The sequence below is a fragment of the Entelurus aequoreus genome, linkage group LG06, assembly GCF_033978785.1.
Source record: "Entelurus aequoreus isolate RoL-2023_Sb linkage group LG06, RoL_Eaeq_v1.1, whole genome shotgun sequence".
NCBI lineage: Eukaryota > Metazoa > Chordata > Actinopteri > Syngnathiformes > Syngnathidae > Entelurus > Entelurus aequoreus.
In genome coordinates, this window is record NC_084736.1 from 52,953,539 (window position 1) to 52,980,601 (window position 27,063).

The 27,063-nt window shown below is 38.3% G+C and overlaps 1 protein-coding gene across 2 annotated transcripts in view; it reads left to right on the forward strand.

Annotated features, from left to right (window-relative positions):
• The window catches only part of LOC133651598 (RCC1 and BTB domain-containing protein 2-like), a 309,454-nt gene that overhangs the window by 177,432 nt on the left and 104,959 nt on the right, over positions 1-27,063 (forward strand). For both annotated transcript variants that reach the window (XM_062049575.1, XM_062049576.1), the window contains exon 4: positions 6,878-7,112. In XM_062049575.1, coding sequence (XP_061905559.1) covers positions 6,878-7,112 — 235 coding nt within the window. The remainder of the gene's footprint in view (positions 1-6,877; positions 7,113-27,063) is intronic.

Consider the following 27,063-nt stretch of genomic DNA (forward strand, 5'->3'; position numbering starts at 1 on the left):
AAATATTTCCCTGGACACATGAGGACTTTGAATATGACCAATGTATATGTATGATCCTGTAACTACTTGGTATTGGATTGATACCTAAATTTGTGGTATCATCCAAAACTAATGTAAAGTATCAAACAACAGAAGAATAAGTGATTATAACATTTTAACAGAAGTGTAGATAGAATATGTTGAAAGAGAAAGTAAGCAGATATTAACAGTAAATGAACAAGTAGATTAATAATTCATTTTCTACCACTTGTCTTTAAAGGCCTACTGAAATGAATTTTTTTTATTTAAACGGGGATAGCAGATCTATTCTATGTGTCATACTTGATCATTTTGCGATATTGCCATATTTTTGCTGAAAGGATTTAGTATAGAACAACGACGATAAAGATCGCAACTTTTGGTATCTGATAAAAAAAAGCTTGCCCCTACCGGAAGTAGCGTGACGTAGTCAATTGAACATATACGCAAAGTTCCCTATTGTTTACAATGATGGCCGCATGAAGTGAGAGAGATTCGGACCGAGAAAGCGACAATTTCCCCATTAATTTGAGCGAGGATGAAAGATTTGTGGATGAGTAAAGTGCAAGTGAAGGACTAGTGGGGAGTTGAAGCTATTCAGATAGGGAAGATGCTGTGAGAGCCGGGGGTGACCTGATATTCAGCTGGGAATGACTACAACAGTAAATAAACACAAGACATATATATACTCTATTAGCCACAACACAACCAGGCTTATATTTAATATGCCACAAATTAATCCTGCATAAAAACACCTACGTGTTTGTTATGCTAGCTCCTAGCTCCTCTGCTAGCTCCTAGCTCCATAGAACGCGCCAATACAATTCAAACACCTGATCAACACACACAATCACTCAGCCCAAAAGACCGTTCACCTAACCCAAGGTTCATAAAGCTTATATATTTTTTAAAAGTTACGTACGTGACGCGCACATACGGTCAAGCTATCAAATGTTTAGCAGCCAATGCTGCATACTCACGGTACCTGGTATTCAGCTGGGAATGACTACAACAGTATATAAACACAAGACATATATATACTCTATTAGCCACAACACAACCAGGCTTATATTTAATATGCCACAAATTAATCCTGCATAAAAACACCTACGTGTTTGTTATGCTAGCTCCTAGCTCCTCTGCTAGCTCCTAGCTCCATAGAACACGCCAATACAATTCAAACACCTGATCAACACACACAATCACTCAGCCCAAAAGACAGTTCACCTAACCCAATGTTCATAAAGCTTATATATTTTTAAAAAGTTACGTAGGTGACGCGCACATACGGTCAAGCTATCAAATGTTTAGCAGCCAAGGCTGCATACTCACGGTACCTGGTATTCAGCTGGGAATGACTAAAACAGTAAATAAACACAAGACATATATTTACTCTATTAGCCACAACACAACCAGGCTTATATTTAATATGACACAAATTAATCCTGCATAAAAACACCTACGTCTTTGTTATGCTAACTCCTAGCTCCTATGCTAGGTCCTAGCTCCATAGAACACGCCAATACAATTCAAACACCTGATCAACACACACAATCACTCAGCCCAAAAGACCGTTCACCTAACCCAAGGTTCATAAAGCTTATATATTTTAAAAAAGTTACGTACATACGCAAAAAAAAGTTGCGCACATACGGTCAAGCGATCAAATGTTTAGAAGCCAAAGCTGCATACTCACGGTAGCACATCTGCGTCTTTGTCATCCAAATCAAAGTAATCCTGGTAAGAGTCTGTGTTGTCCCAGTTCTCTACAGACGTCTGTGTATCGAAGTCAAAAGTCCTCCTGGTTAGAGTCTCTGTTATCCGAGTTCTTCCATCTTGACTGCATCTTTCGGGAATGTAAACAAAGACGCGCCGGCTGTGTACTGTTGTTGCTGACTTCGTTCGAAAAATACGTCCGTTTCGCACCGACAACTTTCTTCTTTGCTTGCTCAGCTTCTTTCTCCATAATGCAATGAACATAATTGCAACAGATTCACGAACACAGATGTTCAGAATACTGTGGAATTATGAAATGAAAACAGAGCTTTTTTGTATTGTATTCAATGGGGAAGGCATACCTCTGTTCCCCGGGCTACGTCACGCGCATACGTCATCCTCAGAGGCGTTTCGAACCGGAAGTTTAGCGGCAAATTTAAAATGTCACTTTATAAGTTAACCCGGCCGTATTGGCATGTGTTATAATGTTAAGATTTCATCATTGATATATAAACTATCAGACTGCGTGGTCGGTAGTAGTGGGTTTCAGTAGGCCTTTAATAATGTTGACAAAATAATAGAATGATAAATGACACAATATGTTACTGCATATGTCAGCAGACTAATTAGGAGCCTTTGTTTGCTTACTTACTACTAAAAGACAAGTTGTCCTGTATGTTCACTATTTTATTTAAGGACAAACTTGCAATGATAAACACATGTTTAATGTACCCTAATATATTTTGTTAAAATGAAGCAAATAATGCAATTGTTTGTGGTGCCCTTTATTTAGAAAAGTACAGAAAAGTATTGAAATAATTTTGGTACCGGTACCAGTATCGGGACATCACTAGTCCAGAACATGTTTTGCTTTATTCATTATTGACGTGTTTCTTATGTTGTTGTTTTTTTATATGAGATTTCCAGTTCATTTGATCATCCATCATTATACAGAGAAATTCGGTTTCATTTACTCTTTCAATTTCTATTCCGTCTTTTTGTATTTGTGTTTGACTTTCCCTTCTACTGCTACCGAATAGCATTATTTTAGTCTTTGGGTTCATGGATGAGCTGGAGCCTATTCCCTTCAACTTTTCTCTATGCGGCCCTTGTTGGAATAAGTTTAGACACTACTGGCATGTGAAATATAGCCTTACAGTGACACTATAGACAAACTTATATTTGTGTCCTCCTCATAAGCCTCCTTAATAAAACTTCACTGCCTTCCATTAGAGTTTCTGGCCTTGGGGCAACAATGAGTCGGTGGCCCTCCAGTAGTCCAACAAAACAGCCCGGGAGACCTCTGAGAAATACACAAACGGCACATTGTCACTTCTTCTCGTTATGTTGCACTGCATCTTTGTCTTGTTCCCTCAATCCAATAACGCTCTGACCTCCCCAAGCAGGCTGAGACTCACTTATATTCGGAGAAACCAATAGTTGGAGCTGCACAACACCCACTCACGGAGCAAAGGGCGAGCAACGCTGTTGTACAACCGGCACGCCGATATCTGAAAAGTCTGCGGTTCTCCTGCATGCCTCACTGCAGGCAACGGTTGAGAAGGAGCCGTGTAAATTTAAACTGGCAAACTTTCCGATGGAAATAGTTGTGACCCCAGAGTGGTCTTGTCTGGAGTTTGAAGCATTGTTGTAATCAATACAGGCTCTCACGGGAACGGCAGGCGAGGACCTTTCGTTCCCCCGTTAGTGGAAATAATGGAGAAGACTGTTTGTTATTTTTCCCAGACATGCCGCACACTCGCAGATACGGCCAGGGCATTGTAGGTTATGGAGCTGGCTGGGGACAAATACAAAGAGGAGCGTTTTATCAAGAAACAAACAGCCCAGCTCGGTTTGGAGCTGGGGGGAGCTGGCGGGTCACGGGGGTGCCGGGTCCGTGTTTGACCGGCTCATCTTAAAAAGGGCTCTCGGATGTACTTTGTTCACTCCCGCTGGGGACAGAGAGACCAATCGCAGAACTCTGTGCTGATATCAACGTGAAGTCCTTTGTACAGTAACAAATGTACTTTGGTGCAGATATTATTTCTTCCCACTGACATTATCGCAATGCCTTTGTTTATATCCACACTACTTGGTAAAACTGCTTTTGAGAGTGAAACGGGAATACTCGAGGGATAGTTGTCCTTTTGAATGTATGTCGTATTTTTTTTTCATGTCCAGAAAATTAGTCAGTCAAAAAATTAAACTTTTTCCACTTCCGATACGATGACGACATTAGAGTCTTGACTATTGGCCGATACCAATATTAAATTGATATGGTAGCAGCACAAATCATAGTACATACTAGGGTTGTCCCAATACCAATATTTTGGTACTGGTACCAAAATGTATTTTGATACTTTTCTGAATAAAGGGGTCCACAAAAAATGGCATTATTGCCTTTATTTTAACAAAAACTCTTAGGGTACATTAAACATATGTTTCTTATTGCAATCGAAGAACAATTTTGTCCTTAAATAAAATAGTGAACATACTAGACAAATTGTCTTTTAGTAGTAAGTAAACAAACAAAGGCTCCTAAGTAGTCTGCTGACATATGCAGTAACATATTGTGTCATTTATCATTCTATTATTTTGTCAACGATATGAGGGACAAACTGTAAAAAATCATTATTAATCCACTTGTTCATTTACTGTTAATATCTGGGTATTTTCTGTTTTAACATGTTCTATCTACACTTCTGTTAAAATGTAATAATCACTTATTCTTCTGTTGTTTGATACTTTACATTAGCTTTGGATGATACCACAAATGTAGGTATCGATCCGATACCAAGTAGTTACAGAATCATGCATTGGTCATATTTAAAGTCCACATGTGTCCAGGGACGTATTTCCTGAGTTTATAAACATAGTATTAATTTAAAAAAATGTAACAAATATTTTGTGACAATAAACAATCTAGGTGTAATCATAGTAGTGTCGAGTAGATACGCTATTGTACTTGGTATCATTACAGTCAATGTCAGGTGTAGATCCACCAATGGCATTTGTTTACATTCAGGAACATTCAGGTGACCTACGGTGTGTAGTTAAAGTTAAAGTACCAATGATTGTCACACACACACTAGGTGTGGTGAAATTATTCTCTGCATTTGACCCATCACCCTTGATCACCCCCTGGGAGGTGAGGGGAGTAGTGAGCAGCAGCAGTGGCCGCGCCCGGGAATAATTTTTGGTGATATAACCCCCAATTCCAACCCTTGATGCTGAGTGCCAAGCAGGGAGGTAATGGGTCCCATTTTTTATAGTCTTTGGTATGACTCGGCCGGGGTTTGAACTCACAACCTACCGATCTCAGGGCGGACACTCTAACCACTAGGCCACTGAGTAGGTGAAGCATGTTTAGCTATTCCTCGTCCTGCAGAGATGATACTTGTACGAAACGTACTTTATTTGTCGCCATGGAGACCAGGATTCGTGATTTAGAAGTAGCTAAAACACTGCCGACTGCAGATGGATGTTAGCTGCTAGGGCGTTTGTGTTATAGCTTTATCTTTATCGTTAGTTTTAGGCCAAAATGCGTCCATTCTCCCTGTCTGCTTGTAAGTACTCTGTGTGATTGCGCTGCCGAGCATGCTCCTCTGCTCGTTAAAACCAGCAATGTCACAACGTGACGTTTTCTAGTTTTATTTTAAAAATGGGGAACCGTTACTTTTCTGAGTATAGTACCATTTTTTATTCATTTGTACCGCAATACTATACTAGTACCAGTATACCGTACAACCCTAGTACATACTTTTAAAATGTTGTATTGTGTAATGTTAGAAAAGGCATGATCAAATGAAATTACACAGAAAACAATGGTAAGTATGAAAAACACTAACAGCTGTCTTTACATTGAAGTGATGTGGTAATTACTTTTTTGGTGACAATAATTGATTGTGTTAAACACATGGTGCAGTAAATTGAATGATATGGACACGTTTGTTACTGGATACTTTCTAACAGGCTTTTGCCAAGGAGAGTGTATGTGTAAGTAACATGCAACCCTAATTACTTGATACTTGTTTATATTGACAAATGTGTTTCAGACGGCAATATTGTTCAGTCAATCTTCTAGCTTATGTCCCATCGTGTGCTTAGCTGTTGTGTAGCTTCTAGCTCCTAGTAGCCTATAGTTGACCATATTTACCTTTTGTAAATAACTTGACTAAAATACTACAAAAGACCAATCTTGTGTGCTTATGGACATTTAGATGATAACTGGCTGCAAACACGCTGCAAGACTGCGTGTGCTTGATTTCAGATTTAGGCCGATACAATCAAAATCTCAGATAATCCAATTTTTTTCTCGTATTGGACAGATATCAATATTGGATTGAAACACCCCTTGTCACTGTTTGGACCCCTGTTAAAACTGGGGGCGTCCCAATCTGATATTAATATCGACCCGATATCATTGTAACATTGTAGACTATAGGCTACTAGGAGCTAGCGGCTACACGACAGCTAAGCACACAATAACACCCAAGCTAGACATAAATAATAAGTTTCCTTAATTAAACTGTAATGCAGTGTAAAACGCGACATTTGTCAATATGAACAAGTATCAAAAAAGTATACTGTTGTTGCATACAAAGTATCCAAGGCAGAAGGCGTATTAGAAAGTATCCAGTGACAAACGTCTCCACATCATTGTGCCATGAGCTCAACCTAATGAATTATTGTGAATTATTTTGCTTTAATTCAAAGACAGCATACGTCTTTGATATAGTTATTGTTTTCCTACAGTAAGTTCTCTGAGTAATTTCACTTGATCACATATGTTCTAACATTCGACACTACAAAATAATACAAGTATTTACTATAATTTGTGCTGCTATGGTATCGCATTAATATCGAGATCAGCCAATACTCAAGGCTCCAATGTCGGTATCGTGTCGGGAGTGAAACAATTGTATCGGGACACCGCTAATTAAAATTGGATCTGTCTTTACTTCCATGCATTTCCCAGTTTTTCAATCATATGAATGTCAGTGTTGTGATTTTAAGTATGTACTTTTCACAGGCTGCATCAGTTCATCACAAAATTCAAATAACTGACGACATGATTAGTAAAATTCCTACTTGCCAACTATTCTTTTTTTTTTTTTTTCATATTTGTTCTACTTTGCTTCAGGTTGGGTGATGGAGAAAGGGCAGTAAAGAACCAGCCAGTGGAAATCACATTACCACTGGAAGAGAATCGTAAAGGATGGGACGACAATGTTCAGCAGATGAAAATAGCTGGTGTTGCCTGTGGAAGCAGACACTCCTTCGTATGGACTAAAACTGGGCTGGCCTATGGTTTTGGAAACAATTATTACGCTCAGCTGGACTATGATTTCCAGAGGGCTGATTTCAAGGAACACCAGGTATGGATATGACAATTTATTCATTTTGATGACCAAATGCATTTTGAATAAGTATCTAAGGTATCATATTTGTTGTTTTGCTACCATTTTTTTTTAACTTGTTTTAAAGTCACTCAAGTGGCTTTTTAGAAGGGACATTGTGGTCTAGCTAAATACAAAAAAATATAATGCATTTGTCTAACTGCACAGAAACGCATGTCTACCATTTCAAATCCAAATGGAGTTTCATGGCTCTGTCAAAAAGTCATATTGAATGACTCCATGCAATGGGACTAGAACTGCGTTTCAGTTCAGTTTATTGCCTGTTTATTGGCTGATAGGTGAATGTTGCATTATTGCAGTGTGATGAATGGGTTAATCAACTTAACAAGGAAGAGCAATGCAACACAGGAGTAAACATGAAGCACTTATTGACAAATTGGTGTGTCTACAGTACTTTGTACTGTTACTGAATAGTAGCCTAATGGAAAGCTGCCATAACAAGGTACAGATTTGTTATTTGGTACCCTATAGACTACGGTTATTCAACCAAATTGTTCCCAGGGCCACATTTCTACAATGCTAAGGACTGGACTTCTCCTTTCACTATTATTCTTATTCGGAGAACCAATATTCTCTGGAGTGGATATTTGTTCTCAATCTTTTGTCGGAGTAAGTAAGTAAGCAAGTACATTTTATTTATAAAGCGCTTTTCACAAATAAAATCACAAAGCGCTGTACAAAACATAGGTGAAGTAAAACAACAATTAAATGAAAACAACAGGGGCCACATCATAAAAAGGACACAAAGTGGATTAAAAATGATAGTTAAAAGCTGCATTAACTAAAAGCTTTACTAAAAAGAGAAGTTTTCAAATGTTTCTTAAACGTGTCAACACAGTCAAGATCACTGAGGGACTGGTGCAAGTTGTTCCAGAGTCTGGGAGCTATAGTCTGGACTGCCAGGTCTCCATGGGTTTTAAAATTAGTTTTTGGGATCTTTGAAAGACCCTGGCCTGAAGACCCTGAGGAGTAGGGGCATAACAATTCAGTGATGTACTGAGGGGCCCCACCATGCAACACATGGAAAGTCTGGACTACAATCTAAAACTCAATACAGAATTTGACTAGAAGCCAATGAATACTGGATAACATGGGGGTGATATGGGCTGTTCTGGTTGCACCGGTCCAAAGTCTAGCAGCTGCATTTGGTACTGTCTGAAGTCTCTTTAGTGTTGACTTGTTGAAAAGAGTGATTAGAGAATTGCAATGCGAGATGAAATGAATGATCATTTCGAGATCCATATTTGACAGCAAATTTCTCACTTTAGAAATATTTCTGAGTTGATAAAAACAGTTTTTGGTCAGTTGACGACAGTGACCCTCCAAACACATTGACTGATCAAACCCAACCCCAAGGTTTCTGAAGCTGCTTTTAACAGATGCGCCCAGAGCACCAAGTTAGTTCTTGATCAGGGGGATCTATTTGCTTGTTTTAAAATCACTCATGCAGCTTTTTGAAAGGGATGAATAACATTGTGGTCCAGCTAAATACACAACATCTAATGTATTTGTGTAACTGCACAGAAACAGCACGCATGTCTACCACTTCAAACCCAAATGGAGTTTCATGGCTCTGTCAAAAAGTCATGGTATTGAATGACTCCATTCAATGGTACTAGAACTGCATAGATGCAGTGTGATGAATGGGTTAATCGACTTAACAAGGAAGAGCAATGCAACACAGGAGTAAACAAGAAGCACTTATTGACAAATTGGTGTCTCTACAGTACTTTGTACTGTTACTGAATAGTAGCCTTATGGAAATCTGCCATAAAAGGTACAGATTTGTTATTTTGTACTCTATAGACTACAGTTATTCAACCAAATTGCTCCCAAGGCCACTTTTCTGGAATGCTAAGGACCAGACTTCTACTTTCACTATTATTCTTACTCTGAGAACTGGTATTCTCACGAGTGGATATTTGTTCTCAGTCTTTTGTCAGAGTTACATATTTCAGAAAAAAAAATAGCTCTGTTGTGCTCCTTTCGGAGGTTAAAATGTCTATACGTGTTTACACTTGTCCACGTTTCTCTATATAACAGGAGCACGCTAGTGTTTTTAGGAATTTGCTGCAAAATTGTTAAACGAAAGTATCTCCTAAGTTTTGAACTGAACTCAGGGGCCTGTTTGGTGTCATTTCTGGGCCTGATTTGGTCCCCAGGCCACCTGTTGAATAGCCCTGCTACAGACAGACGGACAGACACATAGAGTACAAGCACTATAAATAGTATAGTAGTAATTATGGATTTTGTAATCAGACAATATTTTCAGAATATTACAAAATGTACCGAAAATATTGTCTGATTATGAGAACAATGGAAAAGTATATGAATAAGAAGACATAATTAACCTTTTTGAGCAGTAATTATGGATAGAACGGTTAATGAAAAACTTTTGAACTGTCCAGTTGACCTGATACGGTTTGGATCATGTTTAATAGTTTTTTCTTTGGAGTCAGGATTTCCGCGTTAACTGCATGGCAGACATATCACGGAATTGGTCAACACAAAGGGAATCTAGCAATCCACCAAAAATACGAGGAAAGTTGCAGAAATTGACATAATTTGACTGAAATGCTGTCACCGTGAGGAGAACGGACGTTTGGGAAAATGGTGTTTATGGGGATGCGTGAACATCCACCATATTTTAATTTACTGTACCTACGAGTAGATACAACCCCAAGCCCTACAAACATTTACACAAGAGATCAGATGTCGCTTTAGATGGCCACTAAGTCTGTGAATCTTTGAGAACAACACAATTTGATTCGATTCTTGGTGTAACGATTTGATTCAGAATCGGTTCTCGATTCAAAATAACGAAATATGAATGTGAAGGGTAAAAAAAAACCCCAGCTAAAATCTGTTATATCACTAAACTTTAGAACTTTGTTGTAAAAATCTCCTTCCGCGTCTGTCCCTCACACTCGCATTTCAGGCTGGCCGCTCTGGAAACACTCTGTGGAAACGCTCCACACCCATACTGCTTGGTGCCTCGTCTGAGGTGCTGCGACTTAGATTACCATAGTAACTAATTCGATTACCATAGTAACTAATTAGATTAACATAGTAACTAGTATGTCATGCAAAAGACACTCGTGATTTAGGGCTATATAAATAAACTTTAATTGATTGATTGACAAGCACAGATTCCAACCATTGAAATACTTTGTATAGTTCAAAATTTACGGTCATTTGAAAACATCACTGCACATCATAATGGCAGCTACAGTTTCCATCTCAAAAAACAAAAAAAATATTTGGGAATGTCTAGCGGGCGAGATCAAAAAGATTAACGGGCTGCATGCGTCCCCCGGGCCTTAATTTGCCCACGTCCGATCAAGAATGAGAGATAAAACATATCTCAGGGTATACAGTATCTGATAGCTGTACAAATATTAGGAATTTGAGCTAATTTGTGCAGCAGCCATTGCTTTTTGGCACGTGTTAGCAGTGTGCTGTGATGTGAGAATATTCATCTTCTCGCTCAGTGATTGGGTTTTCAGATTTGACTCACACCTGTGCTTCCTTTTGTTCAGGCTTGCAATGACATTTTATCAACAGACAGGTTAGACAGGGCCGCTGCTCAGTGGTTTGATGGCTTAATATTAATGTCACACTGAGGGACGCTATATGCCGGAGCAGAAATGAAAGTCAATCTCTTTTTACCTTCTCTTTTTATGCATGACAAGGTAGTTTTTTAAAAGGTTTTTTTCCGAGATATATTCTGTTATTTTAGTAAAAAGAAGCATCCAGAAACTGTAGCTTTCACATTTGAACTGATACTCTGCCGATTCCCGGTACATGGGAATCGATAACAGTACCCAACAGTAGCAATTTTTTTTTATTTTTGTGTGCTCACATATTAATAAATGTTGATAGGTAAATAATACAATTCATTTATTTTATTTAACATTTAACAGTTAGGTTTTATTATTATTATTATTTTCATTACGACAGTGCTGTCCAGTTGTTGTTTTCTTAATTTGCAAACATTACATTACAGCACAGGTCTTCAACAGGGGGTCTGCAACCCCCTGGGTGTCCATAAAGGTATTGCAGAGGGCCGAGAAATTTTTTTTTGGTAACACTTTAGTATGGGAAACATATGAACCATTAATTAGTTGCCTATTAACATAGGGTTAGGGTCAGGGTTAGAGTTGGGGTTAGTGTTAGGGTTAGGGAAGACTCTTAGTTAATGATTACTGGTTGTATGATAAGACCATGCGGAATAAGGCATTAATAAGTACTTAATAATGACTAATTAACAGCCAATATGTTACTAATTTGCATGTTAATAAGCAACTAATTCATGGTTCATATGTTCCCCATACTAAAGTGTTACCTTTTGTTTTTTAAAATATATATATATTTTTAATTTACCCCCACAATTTTTCCACAAATGGAACATGAACATGAACACTGTTATGTAGTTGCATTTGAATAAATAATAACATATAACATTGATGAATAATTGTATCATTATCCTAATGAATAATGCATTCTAATATTCATGTTAGCATTTAAGATAGCTAGCGAGCAATTAGCTCTCTATTTGCCAACTAATGATTAGCACTCTTGTGGTCACCTAGTGATAGTTGTCAGTTAGCAAATGGTGGGATATTTGCCAGCTAGCGATTAGCATGATAGTTTCCAGCTATCGATTAGTGCGCTAGTTGTCAGCTAGCGATCAGCATGTGCCTTGTCAGCTAGTGTTTAGCACTCTAGTTGTCAGCTAGTGATAAGCACTATAGTTGCCAGCTAGCGATTAGCAAGACAATACTGTTATTATTTAAATGTTGTTAATATTGCACAATAACAAAGTACCTTTCGGACCAGTTTAATGTAAAATACAATCATAATTTCATACAAGACATATAAGTCGGGGTCCCCGCTCCATCTCTCCATGAGTTCGGGGGACTTTGGACTGGAAAACGTTGGAGTCCCCTAGACTACGGTGTGTTGCTAGCCAGGAAGTAGTCTTTGCCCTGAAGCTGAATGTTATGTTGAGACCCACAAAGTATTTATACTGTAAGTATTGTACTTGTTATCCACTAGCTGTTTGATTGTAACTTGTATCTTAGTTGTTTTTTTTAACCACATTTGGAGATTCAAGGTGATTTGTTTATCACACCCGTACACATTTGCACATGTGCGGTATGAAATTTTAGCTAATGCTAATCAGTAGCAGTTAAGCCAATGTAAATTAGGATCCAGCTAGCGCGTTTTGGAAAAGTGGAGCCTTACTTTACCTTGGCATGGAAAATTGTGACATTACCTAAAAGCACTTTGGCTGAGTCTTCTCTGGGCGCTGTTTGTGTGCTTGTTTCCCCCGCCAAGGGTTTGAGCCGGTGCAATGTCTGCAACCGGCCGTGACGTCACGGGCAACAAAGGTATCAAAATATGTTACCTTTTTATTTTACGTCAAGAGTACAAAGGTATTAAATTTTGTAGCCACCCCTAATCATGTGTGCTTTTTTCTTCTTCTTGATTTCCTTAAAGCGGGGGTCAGCAACCCGCGGCTCTAGACTCTTTAGCGCCGCCCTAGTGGCGCCCTGGAGCTTTTTCAAAGATGTGTGAAAATGGAAAAAGATGAAAACAAATAAAATAAATTGTTTTACTATGGTTTCTGTCAGAGAACAAACATGACACAAACCTTAATAATTGATTGAAATCCCACTGTTTATATTAAATATGCTTCACTGATGAGAGTATTTGGCAAGCGCCGTTTTGTCCTACTAATTTCAGCGGTCCTTGAGCTCCCCATAGTTTGTTTACATGTACAACTTGCGGTGCCACAGAAAGACGTGTTTTATGCCACTCCTTCTTTGTCTCATTTTGTCCACCAAACTTTTTATGCTGTGCGTAAATGCACAAAGGTGGGCATTGTTGATCTTATTGACTCGTGTGGAGTGCAAATCAGGCATATTTGGTCAATGCATGACAGCAAGCTAAACGCTTACATGCTAAATAGGCTAGGTGTATGTACATATTGCATCATTACGCCTCGTTTGTAGGTACATTTGAGCTCATTTAATTTCCTTTACTTATGTTCTCTCTGTATCTCATTTATATTTGCGTGTCTCATGACACATTATCTGTATCTGCTGTTTCCTTCAACTTGGACACACACATCTATACCTTTGGCCATTCTGAGCAAGTAATTTCCAGAAGTTATCTCATCTTGTGAGAAGCCTCCATTTTACTAGTGATTTCCAATGTTGCAAAAATGTGTAAAATAACAATTAAAATAAAACATTTCTGTCAATGAAGATTTGCGTCAGCCTTTGATAGTAGGCTATTATAGCTAACATAGACACTTACATCATGTGTTGTCTTCATTATAACACTTATATAAGACTTTTAAATTAATTTTGATAGTAGGCTACTATAGCTAATATAGACACTTACATCATGTGTTGTCTTCATTATAACACTTATATAAGACTTTTAAAGTCATTTTGATAGTAGGGTAATGTAACTAATATAGACACTTACATCATGTGTTGTCTTCATTATAACACTTATATAAGACTTTTAAAGTCATTTTGACAGTAAGGTAAGATAACTAATTTACACACTTAAATCAAGTGTTGCCTTCATTATAACACTTATGTAAGACTTTTAAAGTAATTTTGATAGTAGGCTACTGTAGCTAATAGACACTTACATCATGTGTTGTCTTCATTATAACACTTATATAAGACTTTTAAAGTCATTTTGATAGTAGGCTATTATAGCTAATATAAACACTTACTTCATGTGTTGTCTTCATTATAACACTTATATAAGACTTTAAAAGTCATTTTGATAGTAGGCTATTATAGCTAATATAGAAACTTACATCATGTGTTGTCTTCATTATAACACTTATATAATACTTTTAAAGTCATTTTGATAGTAGGCTACTGTAGGTAATAGACACTTACATCATGTGTTGTCTTCATTATAACACTTATATAAGACTTTTAAAGTAATTTTGATAGTAGGCTATTATAGCTAACATAGACACTTACAACATGTTTTGTCTTCATTATAACACTTATATAAGACTTTTAAAGTCATTTTGATAGTAGGCTATTATAGCTAACATAGACACTTACAACATGTGTTGCCTTCATTATAACACTTATATAAAAAAAATAAAATGGCGGTGCATTGATATGCAGCAGCTTGAAGACGCTCTTGGGAGTGTAGAGCGATTTGGCAAAAAACACCCGTCATTTCTGTCAATTTCATGGCTAGCTCAAAGCGTGAACACTCTGTGATCACATACGACCGACAGACAATTCTGGATGTGGATGGATCGGGTCGTTATAGACTGAAAGATGCATGTACGGTGGACCTCCTCGCTAGCATGGGAATACTTCGCAGGCTACATCGAGCGGCCTTTGTAGCAGCGGAGTCAAGTACTAGCGGGGACCACCAATGGAGGCGACGTAAGCGGTGTGAGCGGAAGCAGAAGCGGGGATGCAGAGCGGGGCTAACAACAATGGGAAAAGCTAACCAAAGAAGCGTGGAGTGTCCGGGTAAGAAGTCATTTAAACTAGAACTAGCCGGCGCCAGGCTGGATAATCCCTGCACACATAGCAATTCTTTTACAATAAAACACAACTCACATAATGTTTTTTCTTTTGTGACCGTGTCAGAGGCAGACATACATTGTACTGAGGTGGCTAACTATGATGTGTTCAGTTTATTGCAGCACCAAGCAAACAATCTGAAAATTCCCGTCGTACCAATTCCTAGATATGGTCGAAACTATTTAAAGTGCACTACGCATAATAAACGCAACATTATTAATATTGCTACTTCGGATAATTTCAACAAACAGTCCTCAAAACAGCCCACTACCTATAATATGGGCTTTTTAAACATAAGATCATTATCTTCCAAAACATTATTAGTTAATGAGGTCATTAGAGACAACAAACTTGACGTCGTTGGTCTCGCCGAGACCTGGCTCAAACCAGACGATTTTTTTGCGCTAAATGAGGCATCTCCTCCTAACTATACCAATGCACATGTTGCCCGTCCTCTTAAAAGGGGAGGGGGTGTCGCACTAATATACAATGAAAACTATAATTTTACACCTAACCTAAATAATAAATATAACTCGTTTGAGGTGCTCACTATGAGGTTTGTCACACCGCTGCCTCTCCACCTGGCTGTTATCTACCACCCCCCTGGGCCCTATTCGGACTTCATCAGTGAATTCTCAGAGTTTGTTGGTGATCTAGTGACGCACGCCGACAATATAATCATAATGGGGGACTTTAATATCCATATGAATACCCCATCGGACCCTCCATGCGTGGCGCTCCAGACTATAATTGATAGCTGTGGCCTTACACAAATAATACATCAACCCACGCATCGCAACGGTAATACGATAGATCTAGTGCTTGTCAGGGGTGTCACCACCTCTAAAGTTACGATACTCCCGTACACTAAAGTAATGTCCGATCATTACCTTATAAAATTCGAAGTTCTGACTCATTGTCAACAAATTAATAATAATAATAATAACTACTATAGCAGCCGCAACATTAATGCTGCCACAACGGCGACTCTTACTGACCTACTGCCTTCGCTAATGGCACCATTCCCAAATTATGTGGGCTCTATTGATAACCTCACTAACAACTTTAACGACGCCCTGCGCGACACCATTGATAGTATAGCACCGCTAAAGCTAAAAAGGGCCCCTAAAAGGCGTACCCCATGGTTTACAGAAGAAACTAAAGCCCAGAAATTATCATGTAGAAAGCTGGAACGCAAATGGCGTGCGACTAAACTTGAGGTTTTCCATCTAGCATGGAGTGATAGTTTAATAACTTATAAACGAATGCTTACCTCAGCTAAAGCTAAATATTACTCAAATCTCATCCACCTCAACAAAAATGATCCTACATTTTTGTTTAGTACAGTAGCATCGCTAACCCAACAAGGGACTCCTCCCAGTAGCTCCACCCACTCAGCAGATGACTTTATGAATTTCGTTAATAAGAAAATTGAAGTCATTAGAAAATAGATTAAAGACAATGCATCTCAGCTACAACTGGGTTCTATTAACACAGATACGACTGTATATACGACGGACACTGCCCTCCAAAATAGTTTCTCTCTCTTTGATGAAATAACATTGGAGGAATTGTTAAAATGTGTAAATGGGACAAAACAAACAACATGTTTACTTGACCCAATTCCTGGGAAACTTATCAAGGAGCTTTTTGTATTATTAGGTCCATCAGTGTTAAATATTATAAACTTATCACTTTCCTCTGGCACTGTTCCCCTAGCATTCAAAAAAGCGGTTATTCATCCTCTACTCAAAAGACCTAACCTCGATCCTGATCTCTTGGTAAACTACCGGCCGGTGTCCCACCTTCCGTTTATCTCGAAAATCCTCGAAAAAATTGTTGCACAGCAGCTAAATGAACACTTAGCGTCTAACAATCTCTGTGAACCTTTTCAATCCGGTTTCAGGGCAAATCACTCTACGGAGACAGCCCTTGCAAAAATGACTAATGATCTATTGCTAACGATGGATTCTGATGCGTCATCTATGTTGCTGCTTCTTGATCTTAGCGCCGCTTTCGATACTGTTGATCATAATATTTTATTAGAGCATATCAAAACGCGTATTGGGATGTCAGACTTAGCCTTGTCTTGGTTTAACTCTTATCTTACTGACAGGATGCAGTGTGTCTCCCATAACAATGTGACCTCGGACCATGTTAAGGTAACGTGCGGAGTTCCCCATGGTTCGGTTCTTGGCCCTGCACTCTTTAGTATTTACATGCTGCCGCTAGGTGACATCATACGCAAATACGGTGTTAACTTTCACTGTTATGCTGATGACACTCAACTCTACATGCCCCTAAAGCTGACCAACACGCCGGATTGTAGTCAGCTGGAGGCGTGTCTTAATGAAATTAAACAATGGATGTCCGCTAACTTTTTGCAACTCAACGCTAAGAAAACGGAAATGCTGATTATCGGTCCTGCTCAACACCGACATCTATTTAATAATACCACCTTAACATTTGACAACCAAACAATTAAACAAGGTGACTCTGTAAAGAATCTGGGTATTATCTTCGACCCAACTCTCTCGTTTGAGTCACACATTAAGAGTGTTACTAAAACGGCCTTCTTTCATCTCCGTAATATTGCTAAAATTCATTCCATTTTGTCCACAAGCGATGCTGAGATCATTATCCATGCGTTCGTTACATCTCGTCTCGATTACTGTAACATTTTATTTTCGGGCCTCCCTATGTCTAGCATTAAAAGATTACAGATGGTACAAAATGCGGCTGCTAGACTTTTGACAAAAACAAGAACGTTTGATCATATTACACCTATACTGGCTCACTTGCACTGGCTTCCTGTGCACCTAAGATGCGACTTTAAGGTTTTCCTACTTACGTATAAAATACTACACGGTCAAGCTCCTGCCTATCTTGCCGATTGTATTGTACCATATGTCCGGGCAAGAAATCTGCGTTCAAAGAACTCCGGCTTATTAGTGATTCCCAGAGCCCAAAAAAAGTCTGCGGGCTATAGAGCGTTTTCTATTCGGGCTCCAATACTATGGAATGCCCTCCCGGTAAAAGTTAGAGATGCTACCTCTGTAGAAGCATTTAAGTCTCATCTTAAAACTCATTTGTATACTCTAGCCTTTAAATAGACTCCCTGTTTAGACCAGTTGATCTGCCGTTTCTTTTCTTTTCTTTTCTACTCTGCTCCCAACCCGGGGTGGACCGCTAGCCTGTGCATCGGATGGGGACATCTCTACGCTGCTGACCCGTCTCCGCTCGGGATGGTTCCTGCTGGCCCCACTATGGACTGGACTTTCGCTGATGTGTTGGACTTTCACAATATTATGTCAGACCCACTCGACATCCATTGCTTTCGGTCTCCCCTAGAGGGGGTGGGGGGTTACCCACATATGCGGTCCTCTCCAAGGTTTCTCATAGTCATTCACATTGACGTCCCACTGGGGTGAGTTTTCCTTGCCCGTATGTGGGCTCTGTACCGAGGATGTCGTTGTGGCTTGTACAGCCCTTTGAGACACTTGTGATTTAGGGCTATATAAATAAACATTGATTGATTGATTGATATAAGACTTTTAAAGTCATTTTGATAGTAGGCTATTATAGCTAACATAGACACTTACAACATGTGTTGTCTTCATTATAACACTTATATAAGACTTTTAAAGTCATTTTGATAGTAGGCTATTACAGCTAACATAAACACTTACAACATGTGTTGCCTTCATTATAACACTTATATAAGACTTTTAAAGTCATTTTGATAGTAGGCTATTATAGCTAACATAGACACTTCAGTGTTTCCCATAAACTGCCAAGATACCTGTGGCGGTGGGGGCGTGGCTATGGGCGTGGTCACCATGACATCATCGAGTAATTTGCATAATTTACTACAATTTTAGTTTTCTCTAAAAAGGCTCAAAAAATGTATACTTACTAATTAATAATAACAGTTTTGTTTTAAACGTCCATCTATCCATCCATCCATCCATTTTACAATATAATTACAACACTTTATGTACATATTTATATACAGATTTGAACAATAAGTTATTCACTGAAATATATTTATTAATTGTGGTTCTTACAAAAAATGTATCTTATAAAAATATAAAAGCTAAAATGTCTCTTAAAGCTCTGCCCCTTTAATTAGTGCATACTAAGTAATTTAACTTTCGCCTACTACTACAACCATATTATTTACCAGCAACATAAAGTGAAACAGAGGCAGAGGTGTCCTGCCACAGTCAGTAACAAATAAACAGAAAACAGTAGTGGTGGTAGATAGACACAAAGCTTCATCAAACGTCTGATCCACTGAACAAAGAGCTCCAAAAATCTTGATCCTACACTTCTCTTTTGTAAAGTAAATCTGAACAGCCGATATGGGCATCTACATCAACTATATGATTTGCCTGAGAAGCTGGACAGGACAAAAAAAAAATTGAATGCAGCTCTCATTCCGTGTGTTTCTACCAAACTACTCATTGTGAGCGCAGAATGAAACCCCCAAAGTGCGACAACACAGGCTTGGCACAGCATCCATGTTCAGCCTGGCTGAACACAACTTGTTTGAATGTCATATTTATTCCTGTTTTGTCAGGAAATTGACTTCCTGTGAGTTTGCAGCAGAGTGGAGCATATGGCCGCGGCTCTCTGGAGATGACAGCCTAGCGGAGCGGGAGCTCGCCGGTGCCGCTGCCCTGCTCCGGCGGCAGATGCTCCGGGCTTCTCCACGATTAAGTGGAGATCATCACTGTTTTCTTTGAGCACCGCTGTGCCTTGTACTCTGAAGTGTTCCGTTAATCACTGGCTGTCTTTGCCGCCTTCGTCACACAAGCTGTCAAAGCGCTCATTAAGTTCGAACTTTTTTTTTTTTGTCTGGGAAAATACATTTCGGGACTGTAACTCGGTAGACGGCCCCGCGATAGGAGAACATCGCTTTGTTGTACCTGTTTGCTCGCCTGTTTAAATGGTGAATGCAACTGTGTCTCTTTTGCGGTTCATTCATATTTAAAGCGTCTGTTGTACAGTGTACACAATGCAAAAGAAAAGTTGCACTTACTTTGTGCGACAGAATGTTTTCTGATGTACAGTAGGCTGTTTTTTAGTTTCTCTGCGGGCCTTATTTCCAGTACAGGCCTCAGAGGAACCTGTCTTCTCTTCAAATGGTTCCCCCTCCTTCTTTTTCTGCATTTTATTAGGGAACACAACAAATCACATCAGTAGGGATGTGTCGATCGGTTGGCCACCAGTCAGCATCAGCCGATTTTTGTGAAAAAGTATGTGATCGCCATTTCTAATGAATGTTTTTACATTGCCAACTACTTTAGTCCCCCGGCTGACGAGTGGCTAGTTGCTAATCATGTGTCTCTATACACATAAGCTCGGCTAATTTTAATCACCTCCATAACAACAAATAAACAATATCTTTAATATTATCATCACTGGAGGACAAGGCTAAACATGTTACACAAGGAGATGAAGCAAGGAGCAGGCATGCTAATAACTAAGCTAACCGCAAGGCTAGCTTTAAACAACGCAAACAAAATAAATGCTTAAGAATTTTTAAGAAGTATAGAAGGAACCGTGTTACAACAGAAAGTAAGCAGTTATTAACCAAATATCAACAAGTAGATAGATAAGAGTCTAGAGCAGGGGGGCCCGAACGTTTTCCACTATAGGCCACGGACCAGCAAATCAAGGAATGCGGGGGCCATTTTGGTAGTTTTCACCTTCAAAACCAGTATAATATAGATGTTTTTTTGCAAAGAACTAGATAATGCCATTTCGATAGAAATGTTATGTGAACGCTGAAGAGCCAACGGCGAAATGAAATGCTAACTATTAGCGCACTAGCCAGATAGCGTCATGTAACAAAAAATATGAGCGAGCATGGTAACACTACTGTGCTAACAATAGCATGCTTGCAATTAGCATTAATGAAATGCCAAAAATATATGACACTAAGGTGTGTAGGCCTACCTGTGAAATTAGCTAAAGATGTTAACATATGTTAGCATGCTAAAATTATTCCTGTATCATGCGTCAAGAACCAAAATATATTACTCTGTGGTGTGTACCTGAAACATTGGTTTTAAGTGCTAACACACTACTTGACTAACATCAAGTACTAAAATATGACCAACGTGTATGACTACAAAATGAGCTAAAAAAAAAAAGCTAGCATACAAATTTTAGCATGCTAACCAGTATCATTCATCAAGTAACAAAATATTTTGACGCTGAGGTGTATGCCTGCAAAATTTGCAAAAAAGCTATAATTCTAACATTATAATGCTAACGATTGTGCCAGAATTGTCACAGTACACAACATGTAAGAAGACGGCAGTTTGATCCATAACTTGGTAAATTCCTCAAAAATTATATACATTTAGCCGACGGTAGCACTTTTAATACGATCGTTATATCGTGATAATGCAAGTTTATGACACATTTTATCTTTGTCCTGCAAATTTGACTGCGACAAGCAATCAAACGCTTCCTTATTTTCAGTTTAAAAGTTCTGCTAATTTCCAGATAGTCTTAATGTAGGATGTCTTATCAAGTAAAATGATCAAGCTGCATGGATAGATAAACTAATAAATTTTAGTATTTATTTTCTTAAATCCAGTCTTTTTATTTTATCTTTTGTCAACTCTTTTTTGCAGTGATATTGTGATATAAACTGTTATCCCAGGAGACTGCGATACATATCGCGATATAGATCCCTAGTGTGGATACCAAACATAGTTTAGTATAATAGTAATCAAGAATATGACACAGGACACAGGAGGATTTAGAGGGCACAAACCAAAGTATTTAAAACGAGTTTTGTGTACTGTTGACTTTCATTTTTCTCAAAGAATTGTATGTAATATAGACCAAGAAACTAGTTTAAATAGTGTGTTGATATTGTTGAACTGTCAATAGTACTTACTATCAATAAATTGGAAGATTTACAGTACTTACATGTGATCGGTGTCTGTAAAGATATCGGTCGATCTCACTCATGGATCATCTGTGTTGGAATCAGCAGCAACAACTTCATAGTACTACACTGATTTTTCTTTGCTAAATGGTGTTAGGTTTACCAAACCCATATAGTATAAAACAGTGATACTCAAATTGCGGAACGCCAAAAAAAATCACTTGATTAAAGTACAGTGTTTATTATTCCTATATTCAAACACAGTGTTACTGTTCAAACTGTTTCATTTTACAGTGGACAAACATATTGAATATACTTGTTAAATAAAATATCTGCCATTTTTTAATGAATACTTCGGCATACTGCGCTACTGTATTTTAAGTTGGTCATTTTGGTGGTACTTGGAGAGCCACATTTTTTCAGAGGTGGTACTTGGTGAAAAAAGTTTGCTAAACAGGGGTCCCCAAACTTTTTGACTCGACTTGGGTTAAAACAATTTGGCCGGGGGCCAAGCTGTATTTATATATAAATAAATATATATATATATATATATATATATATATATATATATATATATATATATATATATATATATATATATATATATATATATATATATATATATATATACACACACTACCGTTCAAAAGTTTGGGGTCACCCAAACAATTTTTTGGAATAGCCTTCATTTCTAAGAACAAGAATAGACTGTCGAGTTTCAGATGAAAGTTCTCTTATTCTGGCCATTTTGAGCGTTTAATTGACCCCACAAATGTGATGCTCCAGAAACTCAATCTGCTCAAAGGAAGGTCAGTTTTGTAGCTTCTGTAACGAGCTAAACTGTTTTCAGATGTGTGAACATGATTGCACAAGGGTTTTCTAATCATCAATTAGCCTTCTGAGCCAATGAGCAAACACATTGTACCATTAGAACACTGGAGTGATAGTTGCTGGAAATGGGCCTCTATACACCTATGTAGATATTGCACCAAAAACCAGACATTTGCAGCTAGAATAGTCATTTACCACATTAGCAATGCATAGAGTGTATTTCTTTAAAGTTAAGACTAGTTTAAAGTTATCTTCATTGAAAAGTACAGTGCTTTTCCTTCAAAAATAAGGACATTTCAATGTGACCCCAAACTTTTGAACGGTAGTATATATATATATATATATATATATATATATATATATATATATATATATATATATATATATATATATATATATATATATGTATATGTGTATATATGTTAGGTCAGGAAAAAACACGGAGGCTATTTTTTCCCTACAAGCCTGTTTCGCAGGTTTCCCTGCTCTTCAGGGGAGTTTCATCCCTCTTCAACTCCTATATACAGTATATATATATATATATATATATATATATATATATATATATATATATATATATATATATATATATATATATATATATATATATATATATATATATATATATATATATATATATATATATATATATATATATATGTATGTGTGGGAAAAAAAAATCACAAGACTATTTCATCTCTACAGGCCTGTTTCATGAGGGTTTCCTCAATCATCAGGAGATTTTAATGGAAGCAATTACATACCATGGTTTATATAGGGCACAGAGCGGGTGGGTACAGGCAGGCGTAGGGGCGTGGTGATTGGCTCATGTGTTACCGAGGAGGTGTTTCCTTCTGTGGCGGCATGCTGATGCAATTTCGCTGCGCTTGTTGAGGGATGACAAGTCTGGACTGTATATAATCATCAGGAGATTTTCCTGATGATTGAGGAAACCCTCATGAAACAGGCCTGTAGAGATGAAATAGTCTTGTGATTTTTTCCCACACATACATATTACGCTCTACCACGGTATCGAGCACTATTTTTTTTGGATAATCTAACTAAGACATATATATATATATATATATATATATATATATATATATATATATATATATATATATATATATATATATATATATATGTATATATATATATATATATATATATATATATATATATATATATATATATATATATATATACAGCCCGGCCCCCGGCCAAATTGTTTTATCCTAATGCGGCCCCCGAGTCAAAAAGTTTGGGGATCCCTGTTTTGAACCAAAATGTTTTCACCAAGTACCACCTCTGAAAAAATGTGGCTCTCCAACCACCACCAAAATGACCAACATTAAAATACCATAGCACAGTATGCCGAAGTATTCATTAAAAAAGGCAGAGATTTTATTTAACAAGTATATTCAATATGTCTTGGCCACTGTAACATGACACACAGTTTGAACAGTAACACTGTGTTTGAATATAGGATGAAATCGCATCCATCCCTTCATCCATACAAGCCTGTTTGGCAGGCTTGTAGGGAGTAAATAGCCTCCGTGTTTTTTCCTGACCCAACGTATATTTCCGCTCTACTCCGGTATTGAGCACTGTATGGATAAACCACAGTAACATGGGCTACATATGACTGAAGGAGCGCGCACTTTGCCGATGATGTCACGTTATTGATGATGTCACGTTATCGATGGGAAAATGCATTTTTAGACAATATGACTTGCCTGAGCAGCTAGGACACCCCAAGAGTAACACGCGGTAGAACATGGATTAGAAAGGACATATTTAAAAAATTAAAAATAAATATAAATATATATTTTTTTCAACCTGGGACGTAGTTTGGGGACCCCTGGTATAAAAATCTACATTCGGGTGACAAAAGGGATCGAGGCGTTGTCTTTGTTTGCGCCTGGAGTCTCCCACCCAGCCGCGCCCAATCCCACCTCCACTTCTGGTGTGCGCGTGTCTCCCTCGCCAACAATAATCCATTGTTGTTCAACATTATGACACGCATGAACCCTGATTGATCGTGATCTCCGACACAAATAATAATGCGATTACAGGCTTCTCTTTGCCTCGCTCCTTACAGCAGTGGAAAACAACATTAGATATTTCCTTTCAGGTTAATCGCCTTGGTTTTAAGCATACCTTGGTTCACCAATAGGCCTCTGTAATGCCTCCTTTCTTTTTCTCCCCAAAAAATAAACATCCCCAAAAAAACCTATTGGCTGCACTCACTCCCACACGCACTTCAGCGCTTTAACGCCATTATTCTGCCGCCATCAAAGCCTTGCTGGTGCGGCGCCTAGTCCCTCACAATAGGGACGGCATGGCTGTGCTTGTGAAAGCAATAAACCTCGACTTTGTCAATAAAGGATCCTGTTGGATTTCTAGGATAAATCTGGAGTGCCGCATCATCTTGTCCGGGGTACGCAGAGCTCGCTTTCCCATTCTCAGGTCCTTGAGCGCCGCGTCTTTGCAAGGCTCTTCCCGTATTCTGTTCGTCAGACTGAACATGTGTGGTTTTCCTCATTATTGCCGCAAGATTCCCTGATAGAAGGCCAGGCCTATTCACTGACTCTAAATAGCAATTTCACTTCACAATCAATTATGGTCAAATTGATTCGTATTGTTGGGGTTGATTAGTGACTCTACAGAAATAAGCAAAAGCTCTTAGAATTTTACGCAACTCTTCAAGGATGCGTTGAGCTGGTGAAATATTCCAATTCCACCCACTTAGAGTTACAATAAATGACACATTTTTTAATCATAAACTGTACAGTATTGTGCCAACGCAACGCGTTTATCTCATCTACTCAGAAATATGTTACAAATTGCCCGTGCACTCAAATTTTTCGAGGAGGAAATTCCTTGTCAGGAGCAGCCGAGGGAGAAGGTGTCAGTTTGACGCGCTAACGGCTGTTGCAGGAGCATAAGTGTTTGCCGCGCTTCGGCGGCGTTTGATTTCCACGCTGACCACCGGTGACGCCGACGCTGCAGTCCTCATCCTGAGCTGCCTCCTGAGACGCCGACGTTCCTCCCCCGCGTCTCAATGCCGCCGCAGGGAACGGGGAGGCATGCGGGCAAACCAAGTTGACAGAAAGTTGGCGTGCACTTTCAGAACTCAACGCAGAAGTTTGGGATGACGTGAGAATACGATGTGGGAGTACCGCAACCTTTTACACGGTTTTCCCTCAGGGGAACCTCTGAAGATGCTTGTTCCGCTCCTCCTCTCAGGTCTGCTGAGAAATAAGTGAAGAGAGGTGCAATGGAGATGTCGTCTGTGTATAGCATGGGTGCCCACACTTTTTCTGCAGGCGAGCTACTTTTTAAATGGACAAGTCGAGGTGATCTACCTCATATGTATATTTATATGTGTATATATATATATATATATATATATATATATATATATATATATATATATATATATATATATATATATATATATATATATGTGTGTTAGGTCAGAAAAAATACAGTGGCTATTTCATCCCTACAAGCCTGTTTTGCAGGTTTCCCTGCTCTTCAGGGGATTTTCTCATGATGAGGGATCAAACTCCCCTGAAGAGCGGGTAAACCCGCGAAACAAGCTTGTAGGGATGAACTAGCCTCCATCACCTCATCCATACAAGTCTGTTTCGCAGGTTTCCCTGCTCTTTAGGTGCCACCTCTGAAAAAATGTGGCTCTCCAAATACCACCAAAATGACCAACATGAAAATACAGTAGCGCAGTTTGCCTAAGTATTCATTGAAAAAGGCAGAGATTTTATTTAACAAGTATACTCAATATGTTTTGGCCACTGTACCATGACACACAGTTTGAACAGTAACACTGTGTTTGAATATAGGATGAAATAGCCTCCATTCCTTCATCCATACAGGCTTGAAGGGATGAAATAGCCTCTGTGTTTTTTCATGACCTAACGTATATTCTTCCGACTTTATAGCAACGGATAAACCACATAAACCTTGACTATATATATATATATATATATATATATATATATATATATATATATATATATATATATATATATATATATATATATATATATATATATATATATATATATATACACTACCGTTCAAAAGTTTGGGGTCACCCAAACAATTTTGTGGAATAGCCTTCATTTCTAAGAACAAGAATAGACTGTCGAGTTTCAGATGAAAGTTCTCTTTTTCTGGCCATTTTGAGCGTTTAATTGACCCCACAAATGTGATGCTCCAGAAACTCAATCTGCTCAAAGGAAGGTCAGTTTTGTAGCTTCTGTAACGAGCTAAACTGTTTTCAGATGTGTGAACATGATTGCACAAGGGTTTTCTAATCATCAATTAACCTTCTGAGCCAATGAGCAAACACATTGTACCATTAGAACACTGGAGTGATAGTTGCTGGAAATGGGCCTCTATACACCTATGTAGATATTGCACCAAAAACCAGACATTTGCAGCTAGAATAGTCATTTACCACATTAGCAATGTATAGAGTGTATTTCTTTAAAGTTAAGACTAGTTTAAAGTTATCTTCATTGAAAAGTACAGTGCCTTTCCTTCAAAAATAAGGACATTG